The sequence below is a fragment of the Rana temporaria genome, chromosome 2 (assembly GCF_905171775.1).
Source record: "Rana temporaria chromosome 2, aRanTem1.1, whole genome shotgun sequence".
Taxonomy (NCBI): Eukaryota; Metazoa; Chordata; class Amphibia; order Anura; family Ranidae; genus Rana; species Rana temporaria.
In genome coordinates, this window is record NC_053490.1 from 380,553,451 (window position 1) to 380,567,603 (window position 14,153).

A 14,153-nucleotide genomic window follows, 5' to 3' on the forward strand; every position below is an offset into this window, starting at 1 on the left:
AAAAATAGAAACTGTGACAATATAGAAATAAAAATCATCTGAATTTTTTTTGCATCCACACTATTGCAGTTTTTTATTCTGCCAAAATTAATTTTTGCTGTGATGAAAACCGCTCTGTGCCACTTCAAAATAGGTTACTTATTTATTAAAGTTACAAAGTGTGTTTGCTCTCCACCAAGGAAATCTATGATCCATCGCTGTCTTTCTTTTTTCCACCTTCAGCCATTTTATGGAACCAAAATCGCTGGCTGTTTAAGCTAGTTTGCATACATGTTTGGAAAGAAATGGTCCACTAGAATTGCTTTCTTCACAGATATTAGGTGGCAATTGTGTTATGTGAATTTTCACTTTTATGCTTGTGGCTTATAATTAGAGTGCATGCTAATTTTTATTTTATATTGTTTAGCTTGCATAGTTGAGAAGGAAAAAATCTGCATAGTATAAAATCCTTTTTTAGCTTTTATTAAAATGTTTAAATTACTTTTTTTTTTTTTCCAAACCTTTTTATTGAAGGTAAAATGCAATACAATTAATGCATGTATACATTTATTAGGTTTTACAATAAAAATAATTCTAGACAACATGTATATGGTATCAGAAGCTACAACGCTATGATCATCATGCATTCAAATTTCAGAGTGTTTTAAAGAATAAAATAGGAAAGCATTACATTATCATAGTCCTAGTATGAAAATATAAAGCACAGGTGAATTTTAAACTAAAGGTCTATTTAGTCTGATCATACGGACATAAATGAAGTGTCCTAGTAAAAGATTGTAATAAAAAGACTCTGATACAGTGTTGCGTAGTCTTATAAAATTATGGTAATAAACGGGGGATATTTAGTATACAGTAAAAGAACACAGTATAACAAAGGTTGGGAAAGATTTCAAGGGAAAGATGTCTAGGCAAGCGCTCAAATTAGGGGGTAAGAGGAATATGTGGGGGTTCCAATCTCTAGAGGTGTTCCATCTCAATGAAGATTAAAAAATGTCAAAGTAGTCGTAATAAGTACTAACATAAGGAAAAATTAAGTGCATAATAAGTCCAGAAAATTCGATGAATCCCTAAAGTGGATCCAACATGACCAAGTGGTATTATATTTTGTCGGGGTATCATTGGCTTGGTGAATCAAGTCCTCCATCTCAGAAATGTTTTGAACGCTGTTAATCCAGTCAGATAATGTTGGAGGATTAACCTTTTTCCAAAAAAGAGGGATGCATTGTTTTGCAGCATTAATGAGATGGAGCACTAAGGAGTTTTTATAGGTGGATTGTGGTAATAATTAGGGTTGTCCCGATACCACTTTTTTAGGACCAAGTACAAGTACCGATACTTTTTTTCAAGTACTCGCCGATACCGAATACCGATACTTTTTTTTAAATGTGTCCCCAAATGCAGCCATGTCCCCCCACAGATGCAGCCATGTCCCCCCACAGATGCAGCCATGTCCCCCCACAGATGCAGCCATGTCCTCCCACAGATGCAGCCACGTCCCCCCCCATATCCAGCCATGTCCCCCCCCCCCATATCCAGCCATGTCCCCCCCCCCATATCCAGCCATGTCCCCCCCCCCATATCCAGCCATGTCCCCCCCCCCATATGCAGCCATGTCCCCCCCCCCATATGCAGCCATGTCCCCCCCCCCATATGCAGCCATGTCCCCCCCCCATATGCAGCCATGTCCCCCCCCCCCATATGCAGCCATGTCCCCCCCATATATGCAGCCATGTCCCCCATACCTAGATGCTGCCGCGCCGCCGCCGCTTGGTTAATACGGGCGGGGAACATTACAGCTTTCATTCGAATAGCTGTAGTGTTTCCCGCAGCGCTGCGTATAGACACTCCCCCTTGCTCGGGATTGGACAGATCACCCGAGAAAGGGGGAGTGTCTATACGCGGCGCGGCGGGAAACACTACAGCTATTCAAATGAAAGCTGTAATGTTCCCCGCCCGTATTAACCAAGCGGCGGCGGGGATGCGGCGTAGCCGGTGGGGGGTGGTGGGGGGCTGAGTATTCGGCCAGGCATCGGGGGAATTTGCGGGAGTACAAGTACTCCCGCAAATACTCGGTATCGATATCGATACTAGTATCGGTATCGGGACAACCCTAGTAATAATGTATGGTGCAGTAAATATTGAGCCGGGGAAAAGTCCAACGTGTATGTCGTGATTTGGAATATAGCGTCATGCACTTTCTCCCAGAAAGGCATTATGAGGTCACGGCTCCACCAAATGTGGAGCAATGATCTGAGAGTGGTGTTGCATCTCCAACACATAGGGGAAACGGTTGGATAAAAAACATGGAGACGTTCAGGAGTACGATACCATCTAGAAAAGTGGTTCTCAACCTTTCTAGTGCCGTGACCCCTTGATAAGATTTCCCAAGTTGTGGGGACCCCCAACAGTAAAATTATTTAAACTTAGGAGCTCTTGATCAAGGTCATCTGCTGATCTGATAGTGGGGATTTTAATGGCAACTCTAATCACAGGTAGTGTTACTCAATGCATCTCCGACTTTGTGGTGCCTCGCAGCAGTGACGCCTATACCGAAATCAAGAGATAGCCCCTCTCCAGCCCCTCCCACTTCACATTCCTCACCAGACAACTGACCTCTAGTCTCTGCTCCCCAGCCATGCCGTGAGCTGAATGGACAACTGTGAAGAGGCTGAGTGGACAACCGCGGGCACCAGGGACAGCCCTACTGGGGAGAGCGATGCAGGCCCAAGGGACAGCCCTACTGGGGAGAGCGATGCAGGCTCAAGGGACAGCCCTACTGGGAAGAGCGATGCGGACTCCAGGGACAGTCCTACTGGGGAGAGCGATGCAGGCTCCAGGGACAGCCCTACTGGGGAGAGCGATGCAGGCTTCAGGGACAGCCCTACTATGGAGAGCGATGCGGGCTCCAGGGACAGCCCTACTGGGAAGAGCGATGCAGGCTCCAGGGACAGCCCTACTGGGGGGAGCGATGCGGGCTCCAGGGACAGCCCTACTGGGGAGAGCGATGCGGACTACAAGGACAGCCCTACTGGGGGGAGCAATGCGGGCTCCAGGGACAGCCCTACTGGGGAGAGCGATGCGGACTACAAGGACAGCCCTACTGGGGAGAGCGATGCGGGCTCCAGGGACAGCCCTACTTGGGAGAGCGATGCATGCTCTATGGACAGCCCTACTGGGGAGAGCGATGCGGACTACAAGGACTGCCCTACTGGGGAGAGCAATGCGGGCTCCAGGGACAGCCCAGGATTCGGTGACCCCTGGCAAATCATCATTCGACCCCCGAGGGGGTCCCGACCCCCAGGTTGAGAACCACTGATCTAGAATATAACTTGTAGCTATTTTCCTGGGCAAAATTGTAAATTGCTCCCACCTCCCAGTGCTGTAACCAGCACTAGTTGTAAACATCTGTACTCTGTCCCTACCACTAGGAACTACCTTGAAACTTTGAGGTAGCAAAAGGACTTCACTAGACTCTTTCTGTACACTTTTCAGAAAGGCCCCTTTTCACACTGGGGCGTCCGTGGCATAGGCGGTAAAGCGCTGCTATTTTTAGCGGCGCTTTACCATCGTATTTGCGGGGGGTATTTGGATGCTAGCGGGATGCTTTTATCCCCCGCTAGCAGCCCTGAAAGGGTTAAAACCACCGCAAAGTGCTGCTGCATTGATTTCAATGGGCAGGAGGAGTGGTATACACACCGCTACAAAGATGCTGCTAGCAGGACTTTTTTACCGTCCTGCTAGTGCACCCTCTGGGCTTTCACACTGGAGAGACAGCAGCGGCTCTTTCAGGGCGCTTTGCAGGTGCTATTTTTAGCATTGTAGCGCCTGCAAAGCGCCCCAGTGTGATAGGGGTCGAAGGAGTAGGATTTTTCAATGATGGGCAGTGCTGGGGTGGAATTGTTATCGATGGCCAAAGAAATCTATCTGTTATTGATTTTGAATGCTTGCGGGGCATGTTTAGGCAATTGAAGGGCGGCTTTTTCTATATTGGATAAAGATTTCTTTAGTAGATATGTTTTTGCCATCGATACAAATTCTGCCCCCAGCACTGCCCATCATAAATATTCACCCCCTTCATGTAAATATCTGCCCCTCCTACATGAATGTGCTTTGGTAACGCGAGACAACAGCTGATGTAAACTCCGCTGTTCTGAGGGTCCGTTTTGCGCATGCGCGGTTCCAGCCGTTCGATAGACATTTCTCGACAGGACAGGGCAGGCAGAGCCACGTGCTCTGTGTCAATAGACACAGACAGGACAGCTTTGGGAGCAAGCACGGAGGCATTGGGCAGAGGGGAGGAACCAGAAGCACCAGCTGGGGACCCCAGAAGGAGGATTGGGGCTGCTCTTTGCGAGACCATTGCACGGAGCAGGCAAGTATAGCATGTTTTGTTATTTAAAAAAATATATTTAAGCTTTTAATGTTGCTTTTAGTTTAGTGTGGAGTCATACTACGCGACTATTACATGAACCATACCCTTGGTTCACAATTAACATTACAGTCACTAATTTACTTTAAAAGAAATAGAAAGAAAATAGGAGAATTTTTTAATGAAATATAGAGGAAACTTGGGATACATTTATCCCTTACACCAGAGCCACACCTCCTTATCCGTTTATTTCCTGTATTCTTCACACATAGAATCCTTTTTTAAATAATTTTCTCACCATGGCTTTTATTGTTATATCAGGGTAGTTCTCCAGTTCATAGTAGATATCCAATACTTTCTTTGCCAGGAAACCCATAATCCATTGCCAGCTTCAGCACAGATCATCAGACACAGCATGGCTATGTGGAGCACAATGCTGGAAGCCGACAGGCATTTATTTATGTTTAACTCATCCCATCTGTTGTCTGCATTAGAAAGAATGTGAGACAGGAGTACTAGAAGAGCAATGAACAGTTTTCATTTACAGATCTTGAGTGTATCAAATCAAGCGTTTATTTATTTAAAACCACCTTTTTTTTGTCTAGTGTAATGAAATTTGAAGTCTTTATTGAATGTTTTAAATATTATTACACTGCATATGTTTTACTGTTACCGCTGCTTTGTCAGAAATCCACCTATGAAAAGTTAAAAATAAATTTTAACGAAATAAGAATATTTGCTTAAAAAATAAATTCTAGGTCATTTAAAATGGTGATGGACAAAGGAATGCACCAAGTAGCTAAAATATCTAAAGTTTTAAACATTGAGAGAGAAATGCCCTAATAAACAGTTGTCACCAGAACAAGTTTCCCTGTCCTCTATTTCTCAGCACTTTAGATTGACAATGGTCACCAGGAGACGCAGAGTAAAGCTCCTTTGCAGAAAGTAGTAAAAACTCACAAGAGTTTGAACTTTTCATACTTCACCCAAAAAATAATTAAAGTTTACCTTTTGGATGTACTTTAACTGTCTTCTAAATTGAATTTACAAATTTTATTACTTTTACATATAGATTTTTTGCTTACAGGAAAAAATTTAAAATAACATTGGTTTTACAAAGGTATACAATGTTAATAATTTTTTATTTTATGTCCACAGATTTATTCTGGTTCAAAGCTACACATTCTCATGCTTTAATCTGAAGATATTGCTCATGAAGAGGACATACCCAGGCCTTAATCTGTCTGATTAATAACTATAGAAACCTAATTTCTCCATAAGAAGCCATGACCAGTTATTGTGATTTTCTTACTTTTGGCCACTTATAAGTTTGAATCATTTTTCAAAAACGGTTATCAAAAATGACAAGTCTGTTCCGTAGGAGTAACAGCAATGGCAGTGCACGGAGCAACTCTTCTACTCAGGAACTTAACAATAGCCGGCCTGTACGCAGGTTGGAGTTCAACCAGGCTATGGAGGATTTTAAAACCATGTTTCCAAACATGGAATATGACATTATTGAATGTGTCTTGAGGGCCAACAATGGAGCAGTGGATGCTACTATTGATCAGTTACTACAGATGAACCTGGACGATGGTGGCTATGATGACAGTTCGGACTCAGATGACAGCATTCCTCCTGAGGTTATAATTTTATTTTCATTTTGTTTTAGGACCATAATGAATTTTTCCATCTGCAATAGTAAGTTATGCTACCCATGTTTAAATATGGCTTTGTAACAGTTTTCTTATTGTTTCCTAAGCATTTTAAAAATTGCTTTAAATCATTATATGGAGCCCTCTGATCTTAGTTGAATATGTATATTGTATACACAAATATATGTAAAAAAAAGTTTGGCGCTCCATGGACCTGCCCCATTCTATAGATAGTGGCGGAACTACCAGGGTCGCAGCATTAACACTTACGACTGGGCCCTGGCGTTCTGCCACTGTCGGGGGCGCGCCCAGTGGGGTTACTAGTCACAAAGTTCTGAGCAGAGTGTGTGTCTCTCATACAGCTCAAAGCCGGTTTTCTATGGAACACAACCTCCCTCCCTCTTCTGTCCTCTCTCGTACGGATGACACAGCCTATCTGCTCCGTCTCCCAACTTCCCTCACCTGTGTGTGCTTTTCGGGAAGTCAAGTGTAAAGTTGGAAAGCTCACACCTCCCCGTGGTACATACAGTAGAGGGGAGGTGGGAGAAGGAGCAGATGGGATGTGTCATCCTGTATGAGAATGGGGGGAGCAAGGAGAACTATCGGCTCTGAGCTGTGAGAGACTCTCTCCGCTAAGAGCCGTGCTGAGGAAACGGGCAGCATGGATGATCACTGATCGGCTGTACTAATGGGCAGTGATGATAGGAGGCATTGATGGGCACTGATAGGCTGCACTGATACGCAGCACTGATGGGTGCCATTGATGAACAATGTAGGTCATTTATGAACCTCCCAAAGCCTGACTGAAAAACTCCCAGAGATGGCATCACCCCGTCCTGCCTTATCCAAGTTGGCACTGTTCACGTCAACCATCACTGGAGCTGTCTCCAATTCAAACCTCCTCATATCCACTTTCTCTCTCTCTCTGACGCAGTAGCGCAGAGCTTGGCATTTGAGAGCCAACTGCTGTGACAGTGGGGGTCATAGCCATATGCCATAGCATACGGAGGATGTGTTCTGTAGTCCAGCTGTAGGTAATGGGGCACAAATGATAACACTGTTTGGAATTTTAGTGCAGCAGAGGCAGAGTGTACAGTACAGAGGTCTGTGTTCTCATTGTGGAAATGTTCCCTTCCTTCCTGTCCTAGTGACTTGTCTGACATGGGACATAAAATAAAGCAAAATGTATTGGGAAAGCAGATAACAAAAACCCTTTTTAGTAGAATACAGAATAATTACAGAAAAGCCAGTGTTTTAAAAATTCACATCTTCTTATTTGCATTTTCAGATTCTGGAAAGAACTCTAGAACCAGACAGTTCTGATGAGGAGGCACCTCCAGTTTATTCACCACCATCCTATGACCTGCAATCATTTGACAGACCTCAACCACAAACCCCACCCACACCACCTCCTCGGTATGTGTCACAAACTATAATGTGTGATGTAAAATTCTTGTGATATTAGTTACTTGCTGGCAACACAACTCTTGAAAATCCAATGCACATATATATTTTTTTAACATTGCAGAGAGAAATGCAAATCCATAGTTTATAGTAAAGTTATGCTTTAACTTCATCTTCTGATGCCCTTTGCATAAAATTGTTGTTGCATACACTTAAATATGTATATAAAAACCTGTTATAAAGTGCTCTCTGCCCAGGTATATTTTCAGTTTTCAGCACTGTCAAAATGTTTTATTTATTTTTTGCTATTTAAATGAAAAAAATACCAAATTTAAAAAATAAAATAAAAATTTGTTTAGGTTTCTTATAAAGTTTTGCAAATAATTATAAATGTAGTCCAACATGTAATCTACAACATTTCCTTGGTAAAAAGAACCCAAATTGGAATATATATATATTTTTTTGTCTGTGTGTAAGTTAGAGTAGTAAATATAGTAAAAACCATAGTAAACTAAGGTAGTTTGTAACCTGGTAGGGGGTTCTTGCATCCCCAAAACGTTGGCCTTTTCTTCCTCCTAACTTTTAGGGCTGTAACATTTGTTTTTTACAATCTTTACTTCCCATTTACTGGTTGTAGTCGTGGTATTCACTCAGGATTTTTAACTGGACCATGCCTTCCCTGGATTTCCACTGAAATGTCTTTGTGGATGCAGGAAAGGACGTACACATCCCGTTTTATCTCCATTTAAAGACCAAAATGTTTTCCACAATCTGACTGACTCCCCCCTGTTCAGTTTTGTGATAAGCACTTGCGATTTGGCCACCCTGTACCACAGGCTATAGTTTGCTGAAGATAAAGGTGGCGGGAACGAGGCAGGCAAGTGTAAAAATGTTCCATGTAGAGGTAATGGGCCTTGATGAAACAGGGGTGATGCAATGTCCACACAATTTTTCCACTGCTCCCCTTATAGTTTGGGCAATCAGTCGGCTCCATGTTTTCCTTCATAAACCTAAAAGTTATATGTGTACCCTGTGGCCCTCTTACAAAGTTGGTACAAGTTCACCCTGTATTTGGCCCGATTACTGTAGATGTACTGTTTGATGCACCGCCTGCCAGTAAATTGAATGAAGGACTCGTTGTTGGCAATGTACATCTCAGGAAATTTCTTGGAAAGTTGAGTGGCTGAATGTTGTACAGCTTCTCATAAAGAGGGTGATTTTGAGTAGGACACAGGGAATTATCACTAAGTGTAGAAACCTCATGATCATTGCACTGGGGACAGATGTTGATGATGCACTGGGGACACTGGGGTTGATTTACCAAAACTGGAGAGTTGAAAATCTGGTGCAGCTCTGCATAGAAACCAATCCACTTCCAGTTTTATTTTTTATTTTTTTTATTTAACCAAAGCTTAATTGAACAAGCTGAAGTTAGAAGCACCAGATTTTTCACTCTCCACTTTTAGTAAATCAACCCCTCCCTGACAGATGTTGATGATGCACTGGTGTGGCATGCATTCAGGTTCTATAGATGGATACACTGGGTGTGATCTGCCTGTATAACACTATAATCACAGTAAACACACAGATTGTCTTAGACCGGCACAGATTTTTCCATGCATTTTCCCTTTAAAACCACTGTAAGTACAAAAACTACTACTTGTTCTGCCAGAAACCCAGTATCCTACTTTCCTCGATGGTTGACAACACACTGCCTTTGCATCTATGCATACAACCAGTGGTGTCTGCCTTGCCCTGAGCACTCCCCCTATTTGTATATAGTTTGTATTTTCCCATATGTGCATAAGTTTCCTCCAACAAACCAGAGACAATTCTGGTAGGTTGTTTAGCTCCCTTATGAAAATTGCCATATTTATTTATATAAAGATATAGAGATATATAGAGATATATATATATATATATATAGATATCTATATATATATATATATATATATATATATATATATATATATATATATATATATATATATATATATATATATATATATATATATATATATATATATATATATAGACAGATTTGTAAAGGTCGGCTATGCTTATGATTTTAGATTAGCAACTTGTTCATAATATTATTTCTGAAACACATTTTTTAAATGCTCAACACTTTCATGAGAAATTAAATTTAGGGATATAGGTTTGTCAGTTTACTCTAAACTTGATCTTACTGAGGACAGAATTGCTAAAAAGTAGCACTCTAGAGTAAAATCTTTAATTTTGATAGCATTTTTTGTGTATTGTAAAATTTTGCCCTTTTTTTTTGAGGAAATCAAATTGAGTCATTAAGAGGTTAAATTTATATTTTATTTGATGTATTTGAAGTCCACATATTGAGGTTTGAAGTGTGATGTCTGAAAGTAGTGGTAGAGCACAATTTAGATGTTAACATTATTTGCCACAGATTTTTCCGTCTGTGCACAAACACTGCCACCTGCTGGAGTGTTTAGGAAATACTATTTATTTTGTAGCATAACCTGCATTCCAATCCACTGAAATCACTGTACAGTCTAATAGTTTTGCTCTTGTGCTAAAGTAACAAGAGAACCATAAGTTGCCAATGTATTGCCTTAAAAGTACATTCCAAATTAAAGTGAACATGAAGTCTTTAAATGCGCAGATGTAGTACAGAGCTTTTTTCTTGCCTCTAAACTTGACTGCTTTGTATCAGGCTGCTGGCTCTTTAAAGCAAACCTGTCACATAAGTGAACAGTTTCCATAAGTCACAGTAAAGAAGAAACAGAATACCTACCTATACTGCCTTTGACACGGTCTAGTTGCTTAGAAATTGTTCCCCGAAGTCTGCTGGGAAACTGACACACTCTTGATGGAGTGGAAGAGTAGATCTCTGGTGTCTTCCTCTTTATTCAGTGATCCTCCTGCTGACCTCCATATTATTACTGTCTCCTGAAGTGTCAGCAGAAGGAACCATTGGGAATTTTGAGGGGCATAGGAGATACGCGCCCAAGTGTCAGTTTCCCAGCAGACTTTGGGGGATAATTCCCTAGCAAAGGAGCACCATTCTGCAACACGGGTAACAGGGTGGCCAAGTGTTTCGTTTTTACAAGTACATGGCTTGTAAAGTAACTTGGTGCATTACCCATGCAGTGTAAATCCACAGATTCACTTAAATGTGCCACCACTTCCCCTTTTCATCTCTGACAGTTACACAGAGAAAAAAACCTGTGTAAGCCCCAAGTTGATCCTGGGTGTAATTTAGTACAACTGTTGCTTTGTCCTGCGAAGGCAAAACACAGGTTTACTTTAAAACTAACCTGTACCCAAGTATCAAATGCTGTGAAAGGAAGAAAAGAAAGAAAGAAAGTCGGAAGACTGAGATTTAGAAATTTTGGAAGTTTCACATTCAAGGTCTACTCTAGTCCAGTGTTCCTTTACACTGCTTACCTGCTGCCATAGAAGCTCTTTCAGGATAGGTTCTAAAAGTGTTAGCTGTAAGAAGCACCTGACAACATATGGTGATTCCAGCCCTATCAATTGTCACAATGATAATATGGACAATAGGTAAAACTGTGTACTTATTTTTTTTCAGGAGGTGGGAATGAATATCACCCTATAAAATAATCAAACTTTTATAACCAGATGAAAGGAGCACAGCCATTCTTCCCCCCCCCCTTTTTTTTTTTTTTTATAGTGAAAACTAGGTAAAGAGCTGTCATCCTTTATACAACTTCCACAACATGAAATCATGTGCTATGCTTTGCAAAATTTAGTTACAGTGCATTATAAAAAAAACTCAAACTAACATAACCAGAGTGCACCTTCTGTCTTGAGGCCCTTTTCACACTTTATAGGTGTTTTAGCACTAAAAATAGCACCTGTAAAGCGCCTCTCCTGTCACTCCAGTGTGAAAGCCTGAGTGCATTCACACTGGAGAGGTGGGTTTTGCAGTACGTTAAAAAAGAAAAAAAAAGTCCTGTAAGCAGCATCTTTGGGGCGGTTTAGAAGCGGTGTATACACCGTTCCTAAAACACCCTGCCCATTGAATTGAATGGGCAGCGCTGTTGAAGCGCCTGCAAAGCTCTTAACTCCTTCAGGGGGGGTTAAAAGCACACCACTAGCGGCGCTTTAATGCTACCGCCCCCACTACCTGTGTGAAAGTGCCCTTAGTGCAGTTTAATGTTTCCTTTAAAGAATTGGCAATTCTGATTTTCACCTATTGGCTGATGCCCTTTGCAAATCTGATCAAGTACAATTTCAGTTACATAGGTAAATATTGTGGTTGAAAAACCTCCATATATCCATAGCTGCTCCAGAGGAAGGCAAAAAAAACAAACCACCTATAATGCATGTTGCAGCAAACAAAACAAAAAAAATCCAGATCCCGGTTCAGAGATTGAAATGCTAAAATTTTGCTTACAAGGTTTTTATCGGCCTTGATATACAGTAGGTGGTTTTAAAACCTTTGTCGAATTGCCTTCTGTATTCAGTCTATGAAGATTGAGAGCTTGCTGAACAGAAGCTATCCCAATCCAGTTTTACACCATGGGACACAGAGCCTCTTGATCATTACATAGTGGGTTGTATGGTCACCAGAGGTGATTGGACACTGGCACAACCAATAAAAGACTGTTCCCTGCCATATAACCCCTCCCATCAGGGAAGTACTTTTTTTTTTTTTTTACACCAGTGTCTAAAGTGTTGGACGCGAGTAAGATGTGCTGAAGGAAGCTCTGCCAAAGAGACCCTATGAGGGTAGAGAGCTAAACTCATCCAAGACGCCTAATTTTATTACGCCAAAACTGGATGATATCTGGACCTCATGGACGAGGTGTCGCCTGTAATGTCTCTCTTCGGAGGACTGGGTTCCAGCACTTTCGCTCTATACGCTAAAAGTCCTGGGAGAGTTTTTTTACAAGGTCCAGGGAAGAGGTCTCCTTTAAGTAGAAACCCATACCCCTGAAGTTTGGCACGCAGACCCCACCGTGATGGGGGAAGATTGGTATCTGCCTGGCACAAAACCTGCGGCGGGGACAAGGTGAGTTAGGAAAAAGTCCTACGTTTTAAACTTAAGGTCCTTTCCTATTTAGAGTGGGTTTAATTTTTTAAGCCACCACTGGGGGAAGTAAAGAGCTGAGTTCTGACTCGCCAAGCTCCAGAGCAGTGTCAGTCCAAGCAACAGCACACTCCTTCCGCTGCAAGCTCTGCCTTAGACATTGCCCTCCTCCTCCTTCCAGATAAGGACTGGAGGATTTCCCATACACAGGAGAATGGCATTAACTGCACAGGATGCCCCTAGGACGGGGGCACGCTTTATGATGGTCTCAATGGGAGGGGGGTGGGCCTAACACAGGGGCGCGCTTTATAACGGCAGTCAGGCAGGAAGGAAGAACCTCACATGCCTGGAGCTTCCCTGCAAGGGACACAGCAGCATTTAAAGGGCACGCAAGATCTCCATGTGGTTGGCTGAGCACTCCCCAAAAGATAAGACACCCACTCTGGCATGAAACTGTGTGTTATTAGTTGCATACTTAATTGTAGATTGCTAAACTAGCACAGTAGTATATGCATTTCTTGGTACCTTGGTGTAACGGTCAGGGGTTAACACCGTTCACGATCTCCCATTCCATCAACCCAAGACAGCTTATCCGACAGTCCAACTATCCATCAGACCCGATCCATTCCATAAGAATTCCCCCAGAATTAAGACGAGACCAACTCTGTTCTTTCTGAGTCAAATGAATGAACGCTTTAATTTAAAATTCTCCAGGTTTGTATACAGTTACAAAGCATGCTTCAGTAGTTACAGGGACAATGAAACGCTCCACCCCCAGCATCACACAATGGGGCTTCAATACACCTTCAGATGGGCTAATTACTAAACATTATCCAGACAGCATGGCTTCGCCAAGCTGTTTTCACCTACTTCATAATACACATTCCTTAAGTCAGACGTCTGACCTTTAGACTGCTAACTCACAACACATATCTATCATCAATAGCATCTTCACACAAAACAGTGTCATTCGCATACACAATGAAATATCTAGGAGCAGACGCAATTAACACCTCAAAAACAATTGTCCCCCCATTGAATGAAAACACTCCATTTGGAGTCAGACTTTAACAACTTGTAATCTCTCAAGATATCCTGCAATATATGAATTATCATTAATGTCCCATCTCATGTAATCGGAGATATCAGTTCTCAGTCACCCTATGCCCAAAAAGGGACTCCCGTTACACTTGGCTTTGCTTGGCATTATGTCTTCCCAAAGAAGAGGCTCTGGGAGAAGCAAAAAAGCATTGCCGCCAAAGACAGGAGGCTCTAGCCGGGCCTGCTCGGTACCTTCCTCTCCTGTAATACCTGACGTATTTATACAGGATGAGCCATTGCCTCTATCAGGAGTTGCAGCCTCTCCTGTGGTGCTGGTGCCTGCATATGTCACTGAAGACACTTTTTGGCAACAGCCCTAAACAGGTTAGAAGGGAGAATCGCTGCGTTAATCGCAAAATCCTCAGAAAAGGATAAAAAGCGAAGCAGATCTCCTCCTGTTGTGTTAGATCTCCTTGCAGAAAGATCTGAGGAGGATGAGGACTCTGAGGGATCAGAGCTATCAGAGGAACCTTTTTCTGCCTCACAGGTTCTAAAGTTACAGGTGCAATATTACACTGAACCAGTTCGCTCCACTTTCAGATTACCCTCTAAGGAGTTAACTGAATCACCTGTTTTCTCTCTGGGCTCGTTA

General features: G+C 42.3%; 1 protein-coding gene across 1 annotated transcript in view; it reads left to right on the forward strand.

The window, feature by feature from the left end:
* Positions 1–14,153, forward strand: part of CUEDC1 (CUE domain containing 1) — a 149,194-nt gene that overhangs the window by 84,446 nt on the left and 50,595 nt on the right. The window contains exons 3-4 of the mRNA XM_040337855.1: positions 5,528–6,012; positions 7,313–7,440. Of these exons, the coding sequence (XP_040193789.1) occupies positions 5,731–6,012; positions 7,313–7,440 (410 nt within the window). The 5' untranslated portion in view covers positions 5,528–5,730. The remainder of the gene's footprint in view (positions 1–5,527; positions 6,013–7,312; positions 7,441–14,153) is intronic.